The 24448-nt window shown below is 36.8% G+C and overlaps 1 protein-coding gene across 12 annotated transcripts in view; it reads left to right on the top strand.

Moving 5' to 3' along the window:
- The window catches only part of LOC128780253 (tissue factor pathway inhibitor), a 320921-nt gene extending 317843 nt beyond the window's left edge, over window positions 1-3078 (top strand). For 10 of the 12 annotated variants that reach the window (XM_071220677.1, XM_071220675.1, XM_071220676.1 and 7 more), the window contains 2 exons: window positions 1301-1480; window positions 2170-3078. In XM_071220677.1, coding sequence (XP_071076778.1) covers window positions 1301-1480; window positions 2170-2246 — 257 coding nt within the window. In that variant the 3' untranslated portion in view covers window positions 2247-3078. The remainder of the gene's footprint in view (window positions 1-1300; window positions 1481-2169) is intronic. The other 2 variants (XM_071220679.1, XM_053918847.1) reach the window with 1 other exon arrangement.
- The last annotated feature ends 21370 nt before the right edge of the window (window positions 3079-24448 follow it).

Here is a 24448-nt window from a genome sequence, read left to right as displayed (position 1 = left end):
CCCACAAAATTCCAACTCCCCTTATAGTTTCCATAATATCTCTTATTATATGCACCATTGTAGCAAGACATTCCAATCTTTACTTAAACATATACAAGGCAAGAGGCAATAAACATAAGTATACCAATTTAAGATTTAATTTTTTTTTACCTCCAATTGTTTCACTTTGTTCATATTCTTTTACAGACTATTCATCTGGGGTTCACTTGCCCTCAGACAGCTTACTCCTGTCTCCACGTCCTATTTGCCGTCCTTGGCTATGGGATTCCTCAAAGTTCTATCTCCTGCCAATACTGAATATTTGTCTGCATTTGCTGTCCCACATCTCTTCCTTTGGCAAAGCCACCGAAGTTTTCTTATGCTGCTTTCTCACTGTCCAACAACATAACTGCAATGTTGCTTCACAAATAATATCAAGCAGTTTGGCTCTGCTGCTAAAGAGTAGCAACTTCCTCTCAGTGACAGGAATTCCCACACAAGCTAAATACTACCATTGGGCTGAATCGAGTTCTCTGCTTTGTCTTAAGGAAATGAGTGCTCCTTGAGTTACCCTAGTTGTATTTTTATCTTCTGTTTTTGAGAGTGTTTAATCCCACTGCCAGGCCAGCCTGTCTGTCTGGTTTCAACATGTAAGTGTTTTATCTTACTGATTCAGCAGTATACCTCCCTTTGCAAGCGTGTGTAACTCTTCTAGAGCTCATGTTTCAGTTTATGAGAAAAGTTTACTATTAAGTCAAACCATTTCTTCTGTGCTCCTTCTCTGAAGCTTAGAGTTTTTCACACTTGAATTCCCGCACTTCATACTGTGATTATATTACATAATTCAGAAGTTTGTCAGTCAGGTGAAAACCTGTTCCTCAGCCTCAGTGATGTCAGACAACAAGTAAGGGTGCTGCTCATCAGTGCTTTTTAACAGTTGATTCTTGAACAAATGATACAGAAATATTAATAGTTTTTAGGGTATATTGTTAACAAACTATCAGAAGTTAAATTGTTTAATAGTTTCTGCTTTTGTTATGTACTAGTTTTTTGTTTTATATATAGACAGTACTCATAGTTCTTTCCCTTAGCAAATGTATCTGGTTTTTCATCTATTGGAGGTCTCAGTCTAGCAGACACTTAGGGATTGGTTAAGCATTTTTGTGGAATTGAAATACATGCATTTTACTAAGTACTACTTTTATTTATTTAGGTTGCTGTTTCACATATAAGTGCCACAGCACTCATCTATACACAGTAATATGAAAGTCTCAGATTAACTGTCATATAATTACTTACTAAGTTTTCTTCATGTTCTCAGTCTATGTAGGCCCCTCCTGGTGTCTGACCCCCGCAGACAGAGGATTGTGTAGTGCAAACGTCACAAGATTCTACTTCGATTCAGTTTCCATGAAGTGTCTCACATTTAGTTACAGTGGATGTGGAGGGAATGAAAACAATTTTACTTCCAGACAATCATGTCGGAGGGCTTGCAGAAAAGGTAAAGAAGACATTCTTTGTGTTAATTTTCTAGTGTTTAAGAAAACAATTTTATGGAAATGATCAATGAATTTTAATCTATGAAAAATATGAAATTAATTCTGTTTATTATGAGAAACAAAGTGTTATAATTTAACTAATAAATGTTCCCTTTTCAACTACTTTAAGATAATATTGCTGGATATTATCTGCAATTTCCCTTAATGTACCTTCATAGAACAATAATTAATTTAAAAATAATTTTATTCTTTTAATATTTATATACTAAATTTTCATTTTAAAGGACTATACTAATATACTTAAGTCTTCTATAATGTACAAAATTAAATATTTTCTTCTGAGTATAAAATTACACATTTATAGAATAGTGTTAATTATGTAAATAAAATCATCTATACTCCACCAGTCATACACAGCCACATCTTTATGTTTTTAATAAAATGATCATGAACATCTAACTGAAAGTAAATGATAAAGATAAACATGTTGATTTGTTCTAGCTAACTTTTATATATGCAAACTGACTTCCTTAGAAATAGGTTGTCCAGTACAAAGATATAGACAAAATAAAGGCTTTTAAACTAGTCACATTTGTTGTGTTAAATATTAAAAGATAATGAGGACATTTTAGATAAAGTAACACAATAAATCATTTTATCATGCATAAATTTGTTTCTTTTCCTTTTGTAGGTTTCATCAAAAAAGGGTCAAAAGGAGGATTAAGGAAAGATAAAAGAATAAGAAAGAAGCATTCAGTGGGAATATAATTTTACAACATCTAAACATTTTAGATGAAGCTTTTCACTATGATTTCTATTTTTTAAAATCCTTTTTAATTAATATTTTCATGAATTTCTTATGCATATATTACCTGTTATTAAGACATTTTCATCAGCATTCCTTTTCTAATCTACTCAAATGTTTTATTCTAGGGCTATAATTTATTAAATGATTACTATGAATTTATTTATTCTCTTGATCCTTTTCTATTTACCATTTAATGACAAATTATAAAAGGGCTGGCCACATCACATCAGTCTGTTTTTCCTTTTGGCCCTCATCCATTTCATAATATGTTGTCAGTTCTTCGTTTTGCTCCTACTTGCATATACAATGTACATGAGGATGATCTCCTGCAGAGCCCATGCCCAGAGTGAGAAACACAGCCATTAAAACAAGCACTTTTGGATTTTCACATCTAAAACGGTGACAAGCACCTTCTTCTGACAAAGACTACTCACTCGTGCATTTGGAAAGACCTGGTAACAGTAGAATTCTATGATGGGCTACCCTCCCTAGACATACTTCTCCTTTTGCATTAACCAGTACATCAATGGACCTTGAGCCAAACCACATTCGAACAAAGAATCGCCAATTCTGACATGTGCCAGCCTGATGTTGTCTGATGTAAATTTTTCTTTACTCACTAATGACTCATTTTATCAATAAAGGTGGCTGAGTAAATTATGTGTTAAATACAGATCGTGAAAAGAAGAAACTTTCTACAAAAGGGAAGTTTTTAATGGCAAGCTAAAGGAAATTCTGCTTATGTACTTCCTAATTTTATTGTTTAATAAAATTTTTTTCTTACAAAAAGTATTGAAAGCCCCTTAAACCCATTCATCCATCATTAGGTTTTGTGCACAATGCAACAAGTAATTCTTACTTAAAAAAGAAAAAGCATGTTATTTGTATAGAAGAGGAAAAGAAAAGTCTCACAAAGGTCCTGCTACAAAATTCACGCACTGTTCACTCTTGAGGCTTTAGCATTTCTCTGGAGTTAATGCACCAATTCCGGATCTACACTCTTCCTTCTCTGCTGAGCTGCACACAATCTGGCATCTCCACAGCCTCTTACACATTTCAGTTTCTGTACTGTTCACCTCCCACTTCACATTTAACTTTGAACTTGTCATCTAGAAACAACTAATCACTTCATCCATTTAGTTTAGCTTCATGACCACTCGCTAGCAACAGTATCATTATTCTTTCTGTTCATCAGGCTTCAGAGATTGAACCCAATTTTTATTTCATATTTCCTCTCATATTCTACATCTAATCAATCCCAAATGACTATTGCTTCCTTTTTCATGAAGTTCATCCAACTCCCAGGTGTTTTACCTCTACTGCATTCTTCACTTCAGTATTGGTAATTCCTATGAATTAATTCAGTATATATCTCCACTACTCAGAATCCTCCAAGGACTCACTTTTTGGCCCTTAATCACAACCTACTTCCCATGATTTAATTTCAAGATATGAATTACCTTCTTCAACTTAGTTAAATGGCATTCACTATTCACTGAATATATCTTTAATTACCCATTTTATCCATGCTGATTTCCTTTCAAAACATCTGATATTCTCCAGACCATTCATCAGAAGTCAGGGTCCAGCTGATGGAAGCTGTAAAATCCAGCTGATGTTTCAAGACAACATGACAAGTCCTAGGATACATTCACAAATCATTTCACCCCACAGCATCAGACTTACAGCAATGCAAAATACTATTAATTTGTCCACCTAAGAAAAAATTTAAATCTTTAAATATCCAGCTCACAAATAACTGACTTAAAGTGAGAATTTGAGACTTTTGGAAATCAAAATCCTTTGCAAACTCTGTTCTGTTGTCATTTATACATGGATAGTAACAGCTTTGAAGAAAGGGTAAAGTCTCCTTCAGTCAAGTAGCAAGTTGCCAGCAAGGACATATAAACAGCACACTGGTGAATCTGATACCAATAGATGCCTGTCTGGACTAAGGACAGGAAAAGGAGGGGCCCCCCAGGAGATGCAGCTGGAGCCACTTCTGCACTGAGCCATGCTCCTCACCCAGGCACTGAGGGCATGGCGAGTGGCCAGACAATAGCTGCACAGACCACCCAGGGCCATGACAATGATGTCGAATTTCAAGGAAGTTTTGCACTGAGAACATGCAAGCCGAGCAAGATAATTCAATAGGGGGAAAGCCCTCCTACCCGCTGCCAGTACCTGATTGGGTGTGATACTGGGGAAGGCAGGCACAGGGACCATAATGGTCAGAATGCCAATAGGGAGAGGTGTTGGACCAAAGAGGCCTGTCAGTCTAGCCTGAAGAAAAATAGGGATGGGTCAGGGCATGGACCTTGCTAGAGCATGCTGACATCGGGGAAGTTAATTGGTCATTATGAGGAAGCACCTGGTCCATTCCACACCTGAAACTAATATAAGACCAGGAAAACAAAGGAAACTCTCTTGCTTATGGCCTGCCCTCTCCATGGGCCATGGGACTGTAGCTGTGTGGCCCATGGCCTCCAGGAAGTGGTCTCTCTCTTGCTGACCTAGTGGAGCATTTGCCAGTGCCTTTGCCAGCTCCACCACCCAGGAGCATGGGGCCTTGCTGCCAGAAGCCACATGGCCAATGGTGGTGCCGCCACCCCACTCAGACTGCAGGAGGGAGCCTGAAGCCATACAGAAGCTGGGAATAAACTGAGCTACCTGGATGACCACTTAGCTGCCTTGGGCTCCAAAGGATTATACTTTAAAATGAAGCAGGAACTCCGGGCCCTGCCTCTTCTTTGGTTTTGCTGGGGATCATGGGGTTGTGTGTGTGTGTGATATGGACAAGATGATCCTGATGACTGAGAGTCCTCCATCCTTCCAGATCCTTGTGCATTTGAATAAAAACCCTTTCTGTTCTCACCAGCCTCTGCCTTCAGAGTTTGCCTTTTGATGGCATCAGGTAGCTGAACTCCTCTTTAGTTTGGTAACAAATTAACTAATTGTTTTGTCTAATAAACATTCAAGGGGTCATTGCTTAGCCAGATAAAACTTATATCAAGCCCTGGCTGGTGTAGCTCAGTGGATTGGGCACGGGCCTGCGAACCAAAGGGGCACCAGTTTGATTCCCAGTCAGGGCACATGCCTGGGTTGTGGGTGAGATTCCCAGTAGGGGGCGCACAAGAGGCAACCACACATTGATGTTTCTCTCCCTTTCTCCTTCCCTTCCCCCTCTCTAAAAATAAATAAATAAAACCTTTAAAAAAACTTATATCAAGATGGCTTCAGTGTTTAATGCAGGCACATATTAATTTTACTGTGTTTTTAAACGAAAAGCCCCCTGGCAGTACTGTCTTGTTTTGTTTTGCAAATCAAATGCATGTAAATATAAATTAATAAAGGATTACATTATACAGCATGTACCAATTTTACATACTTTATCTCTGTTCAAAATTTTTAAAAGTCATTTCTATAAGCTGCTCAAATGATTGCATATTTTACACTATAAGAAAAAATGTATAGTATTTTGAATAAAGTATGATTGCTGTATTCATGAAATTTCTCATAGTTCAAAAATAATGTAGTGTTCTTCAGTTATCACAAAGATAAAATGTCCAAAGACAAAGATAAAAAATGGTCCACCAGATCCAATCAACTTTCGTTTGAATTTCCTAATAATTCCCTTTTAATTACACATGTGCATCTCTATGCTATGTTTCACATTTGTCACACAAATTACTATACTGTGCATTACAGTCCACATGTTCTACACTTACTCCATTATGTTTGCAATTCTACAAACCATCTCACATAACTTTATAAACATGACGTATATACTTCAGTGTATATGTCATGGAAGTATACCTTATATAAATGACTTCCAGCCTGACTGCTGAAGTGGGTCCGGCCCATTTCTATATCAGAAAAAAGAAGAAAACAACACTATAGTTGCTCTATTTAGGGAACTTTTTGGATTTTTTATCCATTGTTTCTGCTTTTGTCTGGTTTTTATTAAATTATAATTTCAATTCAGTTTTCAATAAACTAAAAGTTTATAATTTCAACTTTTTACTTTCAATTCTTTCTCAAGGGCTTTAGCTTAGACCCACCTTAATTGCTTTTCCCACACTCTGCTGTGCAGAGCCGGAAGCCTGGTCTTATCAGTCCCTCACATCCAATCTGAGAACTACTCTAAACACACAGTGGGTGTCTTGGCTAGAATTATTCAGGCAACTTTTAAAATGAGCAGTGATAGTTGCTAATTCATTTCCTGAGGCAGAGGGAGAAGAGAGGTGTTTGTATATCTTTAATCATAGGACACAATAAATAAAATAGAGCATTAGGACAATGAATAGGAATTCATCAACTTGCTCACAGATGAAAAAATTCTGACCCAAAGAGTCAAAAACAAAACAGATATATTTAACCACAAAAATGAAAAGGCCAGAGGTATTTGACTTAAGTATGGATAGATCAGGGCTTCATACTGTCATCAAACTCAATTTATCTTTACCCCTGATTCTGCCGCCGAATATTTTTGCCTTTATTTTCTAACTTCACAAATTTCAAGATACTTTCTGAATTGAAGGCCCATATCATTTCAGGGAAACATTTTCTTGAAAAGTTTGGACTTTCTCACCTCAAAGTATTGAAGTCCAAGCCTCAGGCACTATCCATGAAGGAAATAATTGACCAGATAGACTTCATTAAATTAAAACTTTTTTGCTCTGTAAAAGACATCACCAAGAAATAAAGACATAGCCACAGAGAGGGAGAAAATATTTGCAAATGACACATCTGACACAGCACTAATAGATAAAATAAATAGAACTCTTGAAAGTCAACAGTAAGAAAACACCTCCATTAAAAATTGGCCAAGTCCTTAGGAACCACCTCACCAAAGAAGATAATACAGGTGGCAAATAAGTACGTGAAAAGGTGTGCCACATCCTCTGTCATCAAGGAAATGAAAACAAAACCAACCATGAGTCCCTACTACACACACATTAGAAAGGTCAAAATTAGGTGCACCGGTACCACCAAATGCTGGCAAAGATGTGGAACAAGAGCAACTCATATTAAATACATTGCTGGTGGGAATGCAAAATGGTATAGCCACTTTGGGAGACAGTTTGGCACATTCTTACAAAACTAAAACATATCTTAGTATGTTTTGCTTCCAGCAAGCACACTCCTTGGTACTCACCTGAAGGAGCTGAAAGTTTATGTCCACACAAAAACCTGACACAGATTTTTAGTAACTTCATTCATAATTGCCAAAATTTGGAAGCCACTAAAATGCCCTTTAGTGCTCTCATGGGTCAATGGCTAAATAAATTGTGATATATCCAGATAGCGAGATACTATTTAGTGCCAAAAAGAAATGAACTGCCAAGGCATGAAAAAACATGGAAAAAACTGAATGCACATTGCTGAGTGAAAGGACCTAATCAGGAAAGGCTTTGTATGTACCATATGGTTCCAACTATATGACATCCTGGACAGCAAACTATGGAGACAGTAAAACAAACAGTGACTCCAAGCATTTGGTTGTGGGGGGGGGGGATGCACAGGCCGAGCACAGCAGAGTTCTGGGGCGGTGAGACTGTTCTGTGGGGCAGCACAGTGGTGGGCGCACGCCACTGCACTTTTGTTCGAGCCCACGGAACATACGCCACCAGGAGGGAGCCCTCAGGTAAACTGTGGACTTGGGGTTGTCATGATATCAGTGCAGGTCTATAGTTATAACACACGTAGCGCTCTGGTGCAGATGGCGATCACGGGGGAGGTTATGTACACATGTCATGGTAGAGGATACATGGGAAAACTCCTAACCTTCCATTCAGTTTTACTGTGAACCTATACCTGCTGTAAGAAATGAAGTCTTCATTAAGAAGAAAAAAAATCGTGGATTCACTGTCTTTGACCCAAATGTCCTTTCACTAGACTTGACCTGAACACTATGTTTAGACTGATTGACCACATTTGATTCACAGTCCCGCTCCCAGCTGGGATAAGCACTGTCTGAAAATTGTGATATGATGGTCAGGGCTGGGGTTAGACTGAGGCAAGTGAGGCACTTGCTCCAGGCACAAAGTTCGAGGGGACATAAAAACTGTGAGTAGCTAAGAGAAATATTTTTTTTAAACTAACTCAAGCCCTGGCTGGTGTGGCTCAGTGGACTGAGTGCCTCCCTGAGAACCAAAATATCTCCAGTTTGATTCCGAGTCAGGGCACATGCCTGGGTGGAGGGCCAGGTCCCCAGTAGGGGGCGCACGAGAGGCAACCACACATTGATGTTCCTCTCCCTCTTTTCCTCCCTTCCCCTCTCTCTCTAAAAATAAATACATTTTTAAAACCTTTAAAAAAATTCTCTCGAACTAACTCAAAAATCCATGATGAAGATAATTTCAATATTTAAAAAAAGACAGGACTAGTACCTGAGCCAAACTGGAATATGAGGCAAAAGAAAAGGTTGTAATACTGTAATACTGATGATTTATTGAGAAATGAAAAGATGGTTCCAATTTCATCAGTATTTAATGTAATAAAGCATTAAAACTATGAAAATTTTTGAGTCAGATTATTATTTTCAATGGATAAAGAAAAAACATCTGATTAATTTCAACTCTTGTTTCATGGATAAAACTTTGAAAACTAGAGAGATCTTCCTTAATCTGATAAACATATAATACTTAGAAAAATTCCCATTAAACCCAGGAATAATGCCAAGATTGTTTCCATTCAACAACTCCAGGCAGTCATAAATATACAGACAATAAAAAATGATAAGAAGTAGAAATGAGGTACAAACCTTGCATTGGAGTTATTTTCATATTCTTGTCATAATTTAAAATCCAAGAGAATCTAAAATAACAATTAGAAGTAATAAAGGAGTTCAGCACATTGCTATATGCAATTTTAACATATGAAATCAATGGCATTACTGTATACCAAACAGAAAAGTTATAGAAAATATGTACAAAAATATGTACAAAAAAGTTATAGAAAACCCACCTCCCTCCCCACCTCCACCCTCCCCCTTGATTTTGTCCATGTGTCCTTTATAGTAGTTCCTATATAGTAGTCTCCTCACTGTCCCCTCCCCACTCCTCCCTGACTATTGTTAGATTGTTATAACTTCAATGTCTCTGGTTATATTTTGTTTCCTTTTTTCTTCTGTTGTTTATGTTCCAGTTAAAGGTGAGATCTTATGGCATTGGAGAAGATGCGGAGAAAAGGGAGTAGTTTTTATAATCTGAGAATGTCTAACACTAGATGGCAGGATGAGACCATAGCTGCCCGACTACCCACTTTGCATAGAAAAAGGACTTGATGCTTTTTTGAAGGGGTTAAGAATTTTTAGGCAAATACATCATGTTATGCTTTAATGTATGCATTATGTATAGTTTCACATTCCTTTTTATTTAAAAACATTCACTGTATATAATAGATTGAGGTTAAACATGAATGAGTTATTGAAGAGAAAAATCACAATTGCTAATAATTTTACAAGTTATATCTCACAATAGCTGAATAAAATTGTCTGTACTGAGAAAACATTCATACGATTTGGCATCTTTATAATTTAACAATTAAATTTTCAAGCAAAGTATGAGACACAACCATTTAATCAAATGCTACTTAGGTCAACATGCATACATGCAAAGTTAAATAAATCATTTAGATCACGATTGAGATTGATATTCAGCAAATAAGAAGCATTTCAGAAGATATTCACCAAAATACATATCGTGAGATGAAAGGGCAATCTTTATCAAGGCCAACTAAAACTAGCCTAGAACCAGGAAGAACTATTTTAAAGTTTTCTGGGAAAGGGGATTTGAGTTTCCCAAATGAATGACTCATTCTCCGTATTTACGTACCACTTGGATAAGTATGGCGAGGGTGACCGTAGGTAATTTTTTTATCCAAACCAGGACCATTTTGAGCATGGAAATATGAACTGGGACGGCCTTAGCACTCTGGAGCATATGCTCACCCTAATTGTGAGTGTTCACCCTGAGGAAGTCCATTTTGTACCCTCATTTAAATGAGCCCTTTTAATTGGGTTGTACTTAAATATTCATCTGTACTTGGTCCATGACATACCTCATTGGCAGTGCCAGCTCTTTACATCCGGTAGCACGTACCCCTTTTAGAGAGAGAGAGCTCATGACGGTCTATGAGAAAATGACGAGTTCCTTGGAAGAACCAAATCCATCGGAACTTAAGAACCAATGAACAGAATCGGCAGATCTTCAGTCAATTGTTTTTGATATGTTGTATGATTCTCTTGGGGAAACACATTTTAAAATACTAAAAAGACGTTGTATATAGAGAGCAGTAATATAAATACATATAGTAATGTAAATACTGTAATTTCTGTTGCCTTTCCAGATAGTATACCCTTGATGCATAGTAGAGGAGAAAGAGCATTCATTTAAAATTTGACTCTTATGAGTTCATAGCGTAATTTTTTTTCACTCACTGGACTTTACTAGTGTTAGACAAATACAATCAGTTAAGTTTTCCATAACTTAAATTCAAAGCTATGGATTGATCTCTGTCTAGAACAGATTACACTGATCATGGAGATGAGAATTCCTGAACAGAAGTGATTCCAATATTAAAATGTATTACTGGATTCTGCTCCAAATTTTAAGACTGGAACATCAAGACATAAAACGTTCTGTCAAACGCCACACTAGAAAGGATCAGAACCAGGACGGGAACTTCATGTCTCGTGGTCCAATCTGAGGGCTTTCTACTTCTTCCTTGGTGGTTCCCTGAGAAGTGTGCCCTCTCCACAGCAGAACTGAGCAAAGCTTTCTTTCACCTAGGACTTTTCACATTGGTGTTCTGATGAAAGATCCATTGATTAATGGAGACATTAATAACCTGCACCATTGACTTTTCTTCTCAGGGGCTGAAGGAAACAGCCCAAAGTTAAACAGCGTCTCACCAGCCTCCCAAGGCAAAACAAACCAAGCCATAGTTGGGAATACAATATTCAATAACCTGGCCATGTAACCCATTGATTATTGTCTATCTCCCAGGAACCAAATAGGTATAACTCAGCTTCTTACAACTTGTTTAACTATAACTGATAGAGGTTAGTATGTATCCTATTTTTATATGTGTATATTTTTACTGGCTTTGATTCTATTGATCTTAAAATCAAAGACTGTTTATTCCATGGGTCCAGGTAATAGAAATGTGAACGGGAGCGTAGTGCTTCAGAAACGTGATATCCCTTTAGTTCCTGTAGCCTTGTTTTCCTCTGTTGGTCTGTCTACAAGCAGTGTGAGCATCTCACTTTGTTCCAGAATTGCAGGAACTCACCAATTTCTCGGTGCTTCTGATCCCAAGTTTCCTAAGAATGGAACGAACATCACAATATCTTATTTCTTTCTCAATGTTACATACTTTGTTGATTCAAAGTCTTGGAGATGGAAGTGATTTAGATAGTATTTGATCCATCTTTTCTAGGTTACAGATAAGAAAATTGAAGCTCAGATCAATTCAGCAGTTTTTAAGGCTGCTTAGGTGTTAGGAATGATGATTACTGTGCATCTTCACACCCTTACCATATTATCAAAAGACAAGCACATTTCAAATTTAAAACATTCTTCTCCAATGATTTATTAAACAAATATGAAAAAATGATCTTTTGAGGTGAAGCTTTTGAAAAAATTCTGTGTTACAAACTCTACATTGTTTCATAATATCATTTGTATAAATCAAATGCAATTTTGTTCAGGCTCTTTGAGGTATAAATGTTGTATTATAAAATAGTTTTTAATTTTATAAATGATACATCAAATTTTAAATATATGTGCAATTTATTTAAATTTATGAATATGCTTTCAAGTAATTTTCTCTAATACACATACAGTGAAAAATAATCCTACATATGTACATGTACACACACAGTGGTGTTGTTTATGAAAAACACACACATACTAATGTCAAAAGAAAACAAAACATGTTTAAAAATCTACAGAATAAAGTTTCTTCAATTTTTTGTGGAAAACTGATCCTGGAATAGCCCTTAGTATCAAAGCTCCAAATTAATAAGAGTTGGATCAGAGAATGAATGATGATGGATGTAGTTATTATTTTTCTGTGTTCATATATGAAGAAAAGAAAATAACTTTTTTGGATACTTTGTAAAGTATAATTCAACACACACACACACACACACACACACTCCCCTAACTCTTTTAATTCTGGACAGAATATTACATTCAGAATCCCTTCAAATCACAGGCGGCTCTGTTTGACAAGTTCTAACAGTCAAGGTGAAATCCAGCCAGTTTTTGCTGCTAACAATGTATTCATACAGCATATGATCTCTGTCTGATCAGGCTGCTTCTTGCTCTTGTCTCAGAATAAGAAAGGAGTGCTGCTCTCCTGAGGTGTGTGATTTGAGAAAGAAAGTAACCCCACACTAGCAGGCGGGGTCAGAGTGATGTAACAGGAAGCTCTGACGTTTCCCTTCTGCTGTGAGCACTCACAATGTGACAACACTTCCAATCCACTCAGAGCAACCCTTTCTCTCCAGCAGAGAGTGTCACCTCCTGCTTTAGGATCCTCCAGCTCTGCTGACTGCACCTCACCCTGCCTGCAGGATCCCATTGCAAGGCTTTCAGGCTTCCCCAACTTGCCTGGGGGTAAATCTCTTCTGTGGAATCTCAGATCAAATTCCCTCCTAAGAAGACTTCAGCAAGAATTGCCTTAGGAGCTGAGCTGGGGGTAAGTGCATTCTTCAAAATAAGTACATTTATTCTGAGAAGTATTCTCATGCAGTTTGGCCATGTTTCTACTGTAGAATTCAGTGACATTGAAATGATGTTGACACATATTCTCATTTATTTCACATTAAAGAAACCACAGTATATTACCCCAAAATGTAGACAAAATAGTTTACTATTAGACAGTATCATGTATAGTGACAGTCCAGAAAATAAATTTAGCAAGTAATAAAAATCTAGGTGGATTAAAAGTCACACTTCTAAAGAAATATCTTATTCAGGCATCAATGCCTTTCAAAATTAGCCCTACCTAATAGCTAAGCTTGAATTTTCACAGTTGGAAAACAGTTTTCCCCTCAGGAAGTGCCTTTAAACTTTCCATATAATCAGTATTCTAAGAAAGGGGTGAAAGAATAACTTCTTTTGAGGTCTCAGAGGCTCACTATGTAATTGAACATAAGGAAGAATTCAAAGGAAAGTAATAGCTTTGGGTTTATTATACTTGCCTCCTGTATTTCTTTTACCTCTATTTACCTCTAACTATTGGACTAATGGAATGTTCATTGTTCATTGTTGCCAGATGTGTTTAAAGTACTCTTTTGCTAAGCCTGCCTGAACTGCTTCTGCTGTGTTGGATAGTGGGGTGGACTACAAAGGAAAAAAGCAGCTGGGGTTGAGAAAATGCTCAGCTTTCTATGTCAACTCTAGTTTCAAATGTCTTTAGCTAAGAGAATGGGTTCCTGCAATTTGTCTGGTGACCTTCTGCCAGTTTTTGAGGGGAGAGTGTGATGGTGAGGTAACTAACTGCGGATAAAGGAAAGTAGCAAACGTTTTCCAAATGAGTGTATCCGATTAATAAGCAAAAATTAAAGTATGCATTTTTAAAGAAAGAGTCTTCAGGATAGATATTACTGAAATGTAGAGATAAAACATCTGTTAATGCTTCTTTCCATAGCACAGACTGTCCTGGATGCTAAGAAGCTATAGAATCTACTTAATATATTGTTGGTATAGAGATATCATAAAGTTGTTCCTTAATAAAAAGTAGGTGTCAGGTTCGGGTTCAATTACGTTGGCTGATGTAATGAGCATACACTTCCTTACCTAAATGAGATCACACTCTGCAAGATGTCCTGCAGTGCAGAAACCCTGTGCTTAATCACCCAGGATCCAGCACGTTAGTGGTAGGCTGCAAACTCACTGTCTGAGTAAGTCCTTGGTAATTTTATGCTTATTTTCCCCCCACACATTTCTCCAAATAATGTAAACTTCAGTTCAGTCTTATTTTCCTGATTCTTTTAAACAACTGTGGCTGATTTCCTGTCTCCCTTGTATTATTAATTGTATTGAGTTCCCTGACACATGGCTAGAAATGGAAAAAGGGTTTTTAGAATGTGACCTTGTATACAGCCATTAGAAAATTAGAAGAGGAAATGGAAAGAGCACATTAAACGCCTAACCCATTAGTAACAAAAATTGAAACACATTATTTTTAATTTAGGTTATTTTCTTAGAAGAAGGTATTATGTTAATGTCAAGTTTGAAACTCCCCAAACTTCCCTACATTCCTTTTAATTGCTAACCAAACCCAATAATTTCCTTGCATAAAGTAATTAAATTTTTATAATGTATTAATAATATTATCATTCTTATTTTTAAAAAATACAGTTGTAAAGCACTAGGCAATGAATATTGACTGTCATTAGACAAAGACTTATTATTTGAGAAAATAGTATTTGAAATAAACATTTCAAATGTTTGAAAGCGTGAAGTGAAAATTCACATTATCATATTATGTTTGCTGTTTCAATGATAAGAGGATGTCAGAGCATCAATGTATGCTTTCAAACCAATGGTACTGCAATCATTGGCAGATTGTTGCATTTCTCTAAGCCCAAGTATTCATCTGTAAAATGGTAACAATTGGATAATATGCCTCTTCAGGATGTCATGAGTAGGAGAATATCTATACAGAATCATCACACAGTACAGAACGTATCCTGGAACATGTTAAGTACTTCATGAGTGAGACAGAGGAGCCATCACTGATGTAATAAACACATCAGCATATTTGGAAAACATTGGATTTCCTGTAAGGATTCAGTGATTAGAAGTTTTCTAGGTCAAGAAAGTAAGAAATATTCCATTTGCAAAGCATTGTTTCTGCTCCTGTTGAATTTATTTTGTCTCATTCCTAATGAATAGTATGGACATTCTTGCCATTGCTCACTTTATCTTTGCTCTTCTAAAATGTTACCTGATTCATCTTCCTTGTTGCCCAGTAACTGTTTCAAAAATTCCAATGCATAGTGTTCAGCTTCTCCCTTTAATAGTCTCTACAGGTATTCTAGTATTTCAATCCTATTAATTTTTATCATCTTAATTATAAGCTGTACAATCTCCAATCATCTTCCTGTCCCATTCTACCTCTACTCCATCCAACACCAACCCATCATTTCTTATTTTTTTATAACATAGTTCTCCAAATTATCCTCATGACCCAGTTGGAATTCTGCTTTACATGTAAGGCACAAAATGTAGCAAGATGTGTCTAAGCTGTTTTCTATCATTCTTCAATATGAGCTCCTGCTCTAGGCTTGGCTGATATATTTACATCAAGTGAGCTGATCTATTTTTTTTCCTTCAGATGATGTTTTCTCTGTTAATTGATGATCACATTTTCTGTTAACACAGTTAACAGAAGCTTTTGGTATCTGAGAAATCTCACATCACTTACTTGCTACCTGTTGGTCAGATCTTCTCTTCAGTTCTTCAGTTTATACCAATCAGTTTCCTTCCTTCCTTCCTTCCTTCCTTCCTTCCTTCCTTCCTTCCTTCCTTCCTTCCTTCCTTCCTTCCTTTTCTTTTCCCCCTTCCTTTTTCTGGTAAGAACACATCGTGAGACCTACTCTCTTTACACAATGTTAAGTGTACAACAGAGTATAGACACAGTGTTGTACAGCAGACCTCTAGAACATCTTGCATAACTGAAACTCTAAACCCCTGTGTTAGCAAGTAGCCATTTCTCCCTGCCCTCCAGGCCCTGACAGTCATTCTGCTCTTCTTTGCTCCCATGAATTTTTCCTTTGTGCTCCTTTCTTTACCTGAAATTAGTACTTATCACCTGATAGTAAACCTTACCTAATATATCTGCCCTTACACAACACCTGTATTACAATCACATTCATTAGAACAGTTTGTCTTATTCTTAGCAGTTTCCCCAGTAGCTAGCACAGTGTCTGAAGTCTCATAGGTTCCCGATCAATATGGGCTGAATATGCCGTAATGCCTTTCCAGGACACCTTATGATTTATTATCTTCTCTTTATTTAAATGTTATAGGGGTTATTTGTGTATATCACTTATTTCTGTTTTCTGATTCCTTGGAGAGAAATAAAGCCAGGCTACCATTTATGTCCTTGACTTGCACGTTCAACATTTGTGTATTACCTCTTCTGGTGTCCAGGGCTTGGAAGTCTAGGTCCTAAGAACCATCCTTCCATGTTCCATGAGAGACTATTTTGGTAATATACACAGGTGCATATGTTTATTAGAATCATGAATGACAAAAGAAATGTGTGTAAAGATGATTGAGCTATTAGAGTTAGAGCATGAGGAGAGAATAACATCAGTGCCATCAGGTACTTGCTTTGCTGATTAACTGAATTGAACAAATTGAAAGAGATTCTACCCTTCTTTTTCCTCAGACTGAAAGTACACTTGCAACGCAGCTCTGTTAGTCCCTGTGTTCCTGGATGCACATCGGGTCTTCTCGGAAGTGCAGTGAGACAAGCAGGTGGGGAGGCCTAGGGCTCCCCATTTCTCATGGAGGTAGGCAGACCTAATATTTCCTTGGGATAAATTTCCGATAAAAACAGTCAACTTACTTTGTTCTAGAGTCTCCAGTTTTAAATTAATAAAATATTAGCTAATAACCTCTGTTAATTAACATCTCTGAAATCAAGGTCAGTCTGTGATATGAGGACAATTCTCTGAATTCACACTGACACTGAAATGACAGTCCCTGCATTCATTCAATAGCCACAGTTCAAGAACTTTACGGTAAACAGTAAAATGATTTCTCCACATAATTACATCAATCTAGTGCACATAAAACTACCCGGCAACATGTGACTGCTAATTATAGCTCAATTGATGTAAGGAGGAAAATATCATAATTACAAATAGTTCATAAACACATATGTCATATGTGTTATCTTATTGTCACCAAATAATTGGGATAATTGACATAGTCATGCTGGGAATGGGGATCATTGGCAGGGTCCTTCTGCTGTGTCAGGAGGTGTTCTTAGTGCTTGTGCATTAGATGTCCTCCATTCCCAGGTGGTAGCCAGCCTCCAAGATGGTTGTCAATGGTGCCCACAGCCCTGGGATTCACCCCTTTGTGAGATGCCTTCCCACATTGTCCTGAGTTAGTTTTGTATGACCAATAACATGCAGACAAAATGATGTCACATCATTAATGTGATTAGATTATTAAAAGTTAGGGCTTTCATTTTGCCCCCCACCCTTTTTCTGTTTCTTCTTCTCTCCCTCCATCACTTTCCCTCATTCCCTGTTCCCTTCTCCATCTGTCTCCCTCTTGCTCAGTCATACAGTCACTCAGGATAAGCAAGCTTCAGTGTTGTTGGCATCTCTGTGGAAAGGCCTGTTAAGGAAAAGAACGAAGGCCTCCAGTCAACAGCATGTGCTGTCCTGGCAACAATCCTGTGAGTTAGACTGGAAGTGGGTCCTGCAGCGCTGGTTGAGCTGTGAGATGATTGTAGTCCTGATCGCAACTAGACTATAACTCTGTGAACAACCCAGAGCCAGAGGACCAGATATTATGTGCTTAAGCTGCTACATTTGGGAGTAATTAGTTACACAACAATAGATAAATAATACATCAAAACAACTCTGAAATGTTGGTGCTATTATGTCTTCAACATCACTTGTTAAAAGGAGTGTTCTTCTCTGATTAAATTTTCTTTTTATAAAATATATTTTATTGATTGTACTATTACAGTTGTCCCACTTTTTCCCCCTTTGCCTTCCTCCTCTCAGTACCCCCATTCCCTCCAGCAATCCCCACCCCTCCCGTTCATGTCCATGGGTCATGCATATAAGGTCTTTGGCTTCTCCACTTCTTATACTATTTTTTTAATTATTGTTCAGGTGCAGTTGTCTCCATTTTCCTGACACCACTTTCCCCCACGCCACCCACCCCAACCTTCCACCCGTAATCCTCCCCCACTTTGGCTTTGTACATGGGTCCTTTATCTGTGTTCCTTGGGAACCTTTCCCCTTCTTTCCCCCATTACCCCCCTCTGCCCTCCCTTCTGTTTACTGTTAGCCAGTTCATTATTTCAATGTCTCTGCTTATTTGTTTTGTTGATTAGCTTCCAAATTGGTGAGATCATAGAGTATCTGTCTATCACCGCCTGGCTTATTTCACTTAACAATACTCTCTAGTTCCATTCATGCTGTCACAACGGGAAGGAGCTCCTTCTTCCTTTGTGTTGTGTGTTACACAGTAGAATTCCATTGTGTAAATGTACCACAGTTTTATGATCCACTCATTTACTGATGGGCACTTAGATTGCTTCTAGCACTTGGCTATTGTAAATTGTGCTGCTATGAATATTGGGGTGCGTAGGTTCTTTTGAACTGTGTTTCAGGATTCTTAAGGCATAATCCCAGCAGTGGAATTGCAAGGTCAAAAGGCAGTTCCATTTTTAGCTTTTTGAGGAAATTCCATACTGTTCTCCACAGTGGCTGCACCAGTCTGCATTGCTACCAACATGTACTAAGATTCCCTTTTCTCCACAGCCTTGCCAGCACTTAGTGTTTGTTGATTTGTTTATGATGGCCGTTGTGCCTGGTGTGAAGTGATATCTCACTGTGGTTTTAGTTTGCATCTCTCTAATAGCTACTGATGCTGAGCATCCTTTCATGTCTTGGGCCCTCTCTATGTCTTCCTTGGAAAAGTGTCTATTCAGATCCTTTGCCCAATTTTTAATTGGGTTGTTTGTTCCTGGAGAGGAGTCATTTGAGTTCTTTATATATTTTGGAGATCAGAGCCTTGTCCATTGGCAAATATATTTTCCCCTCATTGTATATGCACTGATGATATATATCTGTGTCTATATCTAGAGTTCCCAGTCTGTGCCATTGATTTATCTTTGCCAATACCTAGCAGTGTCGATTACTGCAGCTTTTAGTAAGTCTACAATATGGTAGAGCATGTTCCCCAGATTTGTTTTTCAAAGTAATTTTAGCTACTCTAAGTCCTTAGATTTTCCATTAAATTTAAGTGTGAGCTTGTACCTTTCTACACACAAGTCCGCTAGAATTTTTACTGGAATTGCATTGAATCTATACATCAATTTGGGAGAGAACTGACACCTTAACAGCATTGAGACTTTTAATCCCTGAACCCGATGCATCTGTCCATTTACTTGGACTTGTTACTTTCTCTCAGATTGTCTTGTTGTTTCAGTTTAGGAGTCTTGCACGTCTGCTGTTCAATGTAGTCTCGGTAACTCTTTGTTTTCAAGCACACCCTCCACTAAGGTACTAAATCTTCAAACTGCTACTACGCACTGCACCTTCCACTGCCTCCATATATTTCCTATCAGTCACTGTTATTTAAAACATTTTGAGAGAAATTCAGAATGTTCACAGTCATCAAATATTACTAATGAAATATATAGCTCCTCATATTTTAAATAGTAAAACTAAAGAGCAATAAAACTAAACTGTATATAACCTCTTAAAAACTCATCTACTAATTTTCTCCATCCTTTCCTTAGACTGTTTGTGTTACACAGTAGTAACAGATCTGTGTTACTTGTAATACATCTAAAATATATTTTATATTCAGCAATTCAGTTTTAATAAAAATAGTGTGATCTAATATTTAAGAATTACTTACTTATTTGTTATGCATAAATTTAAAAGTTAAAATTCTTTGCAGATTTGGGTATTGCTGTGGATCATTAGTTAGGAGCTGCACAACATTAATTTGTAGTAAGATGTTAGGGAATCTATCCTCCAGGTGGATGCTAAAGGACAAAAGGAATTAGAGTGAAAACTGAAATCGGGGAGTGGCAAAATGGCCAATAGTCCAAACTAAGAGCCACCCTCTCAGTAGATGATGGTGAGCAGAGAGCCGTGCAGAGCACGGGTGCAACATCAGAAGGATTGCTGTGGCGGTACCACCACCAGAGGGAGCAAGTAGCTTCCAATAAAAAGGCTCAGTATCAAAATCAGTTTGTGAAATCCGAACAATATACCGTCCAAAGGACATGCGATCAGAGTTTACATTTGTGACTCCCTCTTGTTGATGCTTTTCTTAATCATGTTTATAGTAAAAAATCCCAGAAACCTTCTTCAAATGTATATGAATGTGATCAATCTCCAAAGCCAATACATCTTGTGGATCCAGCATCTGTATGTTTTAACAAAGGCCCCCAAATGCTAGACAGTATTTAAAGATATTTTATTATCTTGTTTTATTTTACCCACACAGAACCCTGAGAGATAAGTACATTACGAACCTCGCATTACAAAAGAGGATGAATGAGACTCAGAAAAGTAATTAATAAGGAAATCCATCCAGTTACTGTACTTTTGTAACCATTATGTTCTATTCTGTTCTGTGGTCACTAGTAGTTCATTTATTGTGTTTTCAACTGAATTTCAAAAACAATAAATTTCACTTTTCAGACAAAAGAAAGACCTGCTCTCTCAGACAATACATTGTCATTCTCATCCTGGTGCACACACTCCGAGCTGTGAGGCCACACTTCCCAGTGCCCTGAGAACCCACCCCTGCCTTACAAACTGTCTTGCTTTGGTCATTTTGGAAATTCTCTGCACAGAATAACAACTCAAATTCTCTCTTGACTTTGCCCAGTAGTTCAAGGAAAAAGTAAATTAAATGGAAACATAAAATAACACCGTCTTCTGTAGTGGTGTTTCTAACAGTATTAGAGAGTGGGGGAAATAAAACATAACCATAGAAAAGTATCTCTGAAGTCACAGAAATTTTCAATGTGTTTCATATTTGTGGAGAGTGACAGTGATGGTGATGGTGACAGTAGCAACAACAAACATTTATTAAGTGCACATTGTGTGCCACAGTATATGTCAGGCACTATGTAAGATGCTAAGGAATCAGTCATGAGAAAAAGCAGTTTCTCAACTCAATGACATCATAGCCTTCTACATCACTAAAGTGTTCTCATTGGATGATCTCAGATATAAAAATTTGCAAAACAACTAAGTAGTTTCTCAACTTACTTAGTTTTAAGAATTTACTTATTTCCCAGAGTAAAATTTGTTTTGGGCTATTCCCAAAATATCTGATACACTTTGAAAAACAAGAATGTTGTCATTTTAATTTAAATATAATTGCCAAACACACATAAACACAATTTTTAAAATCCCATTTTTATGTGTTTAGAAAAGAAGAATAACTGCCTTAAATGAGGAATATAGGACAAGGGAGAAAAATAAACATAACAATCATTTGATATTAACAGGGGCCACTACTCTTGACTCATTCCCACAAATATTCCATTGGTTTATCTTGTGACTCTCCCTGTGGTAATGTCCTTACTGATGTGACCCTGCGTTTGTGTTTACCACAATTCAAAACCAGGAGATGATTTACCTACTCTGATAAATTGCATCAGGAAGCTACAGGTATCTTACTGATAAAAAGTTATTACCTTTAGGTTAAATATTATTGTGAGAATAAATACTGCTGAAACCTTTCAGCTTGTGTCTGGTGCCCCACATAATCTCAGGAAATTTACCTGTCACTTGATATAATGATAACATAAAAACTTTTTATTACTATTTTTTGAGATATCAATAGCTCATTAGCTAGCAACATGTAAATACACCAAAGTTTCTTTTAAACACTTAACATTAGAGAAATAAATTGGTCATCTAACTGTATAAGTAACTATTTCATCTTTCCTGAGGTACCTATATCATTAGAGACGTAACTCTGAACCACATCACTTACCCCACAAGCGGGTGATAAGATGAACCAGTGGACTGTTTGTGAATGAGTCAAGAGTGGCCCTCCTGATAATAATACCTAATGATTATTTCGTTCATTTTTCTTCTCCTTTGTCCGATCTTCCTAATTCAGGGCATTTATTCTTCTTTTCTAAACACATATGAGTGGAATTTTTAAAATTGTTTTTGTGTGTGTTTGGCAATTATTTAAATTAAAGTGGCAAAATTCTTGTTTTTCAAAGGTTTAGCAGACACTTTGGGGCTAGCCAACAACAAATTTTACCATTTGGGTCAGAATTTACTGACTGTAGAAAAAATAAATATTTAACACAATCTTATTACTTAGTCCTCTCAGCTCATATCTGTGATTTCTTGGAAATACCTTACTATTTTCTCTTTCATAATGGTCCATAAAGGCTACATTTGTCTACCCAGAGGAACTACAAGATTTTCTGTTTACTTTCTAGACAATTGACGGACTGAGAGGGCTTAACACTGACACAAGATGCATAAGAAGGATAGTCCTTTAAAGATCTGTGACAGACAGAGATGTGAAGTTCATCTACTAATCTAAGTGCTGTCTTATATGTAGGATTCAGAGCGACAGGATACTCCAGGAACATAAGTGATATTAGCAAAAAGGTGCATCTTGTATAATTTCTGTGTCATATTAAGCTAACAAATTAAATCCTTATCATAGAAATTACTAAAAAACAAGCTACTATATTAAAATTCTAAGCACCTATTTGTTGTTATAATATACTGGGAGAAATATTGATATTAATATAGGTATTAATATTAATATATATTTGATACAGAAGGATATAATAATTCCTTAGAGAATTCATAGTTTATATAATTTATTATCCTGTTAAAATATAATAACATAGATAATCCAAGTATTATGAGTATCTGTTAATTTATTACACAAACCAAAATTAATCATCTGCCCACCAAGTACATGGCTCAAATGCTCATGCTTCTCATAATACATATATATACATATATATACATATACACATCATGCAAAGAAAAGGCACAAATGAGGTGAACAAATGTAACTTGCAGCTTATTTTTAGACAAATTTAAAAGCAAACTTTATTAATGCTTTGTTAGTTTGCGCTTGATTTTCATTTTGTTCAATGTGTCTTTTTAATAAATAGTGTATTTTTATTGTATTTTTCCAATACCATTTATCCCTTCTAACCTTCTTCCACCTCCACCCACCCCATCTCATGTCTTGTCTTCTAAAATACCACTTACCAGAAGAGGAGAGTAATCTCTAGAGCCCCAGAAAATGTCTGAGGCCACACATGAAATAGCATCTCCTCTTCCTATTAACAGGCGTTGCTGGAAGATTACCACCTGCCTGTTAGGTTTACTCCATCGGGCGTACTGGCCGTCGATGTGGCTGCTAAAAGCAGTTTGCTTATAATAACTAAATAAATTAATGCTTCTATCTGATGTGATTATACTTTTAGGTTCTCCATAAATATGGAGAGCCATTATAGATTAGTGCTTTAGTAAACTATGGTCAGACAAGACCTGCATTCACATCCTAGCTCTACTTCCTCAAGCTGTAGAACTTTGAGCATATTCCATAATTTATGTCACACCATTGTTAATTTTATAAAGATCATCATGAAGATTTAAAAATATATTAATTTCAAAAGTAGCAATGGACCAATTACTACTATTATCTACTATTATTATCAGCAGCACTTAAAGAGTGCTTGGCACTAAGTAAGCTCTCTGTAGGCGCTAGCTAAAATGACAGTGCAAGTAACCACTATTCTTTTCATTGGCAAACAAAAAATATACTGGTAAAGCCAAAGGCTACTTTTGCAAATGAGAGGTAACTAGACTAAGACTTTATTAGTACATAACAACTTAAATATCACAAATTGTACATTCAATAATTGTACAACCATGGTAGATGGTATGGCTTGGTGTTTATAAAGTAACAATAATACAGTAACTGCTAACACGATTATTAAAGTGACCTTTACTTGAGTGCCTATGTTGATTCAGACATAATGCATGATATCTATTCTTTAAAGATAATAGTAATTGTAGAAAATAACAATAATGATCACCAACCAAGTGGATAGAAGAGACACCAGATTTTCTGTGACCTGAAGATTTTCTTTCGGAAGGCCAAACATAATATGTCACTATGAATATATAGCTAGATACAAGGTCTTGGAAGGATCCTTTATTAGCCACTGGATTAGTGTGCCTCTGGAAGAAAGCACTATCAATATCACCATTGCACAGATGAGACACCTGACCCACAGAGAGTTAGATAACATAAGCAGAATAACACAGCTGGTGAATGGTAGAGCAAGGCATCTACCCTGATACTGTGTTTTCATTTTATAGATGAGAAATCTCAATCTCTAGGAGTTCACTATTTTATTT

The sequence above is a fragment of the Desmodus rotundus genome, chromosome 2 (assembly GCF_022682495.2).
Source record: "Desmodus rotundus isolate HL8 chromosome 2, HLdesRot8A.1, whole genome shotgun sequence".
NCBI lineage: Eukaryota > Metazoa > Chordata > Mammalia > Chiroptera > Phyllostomidae > Desmodus > Desmodus rotundus.
This window is presented reverse-complemented; position numbering and strand designations above follow the sequence as displayed.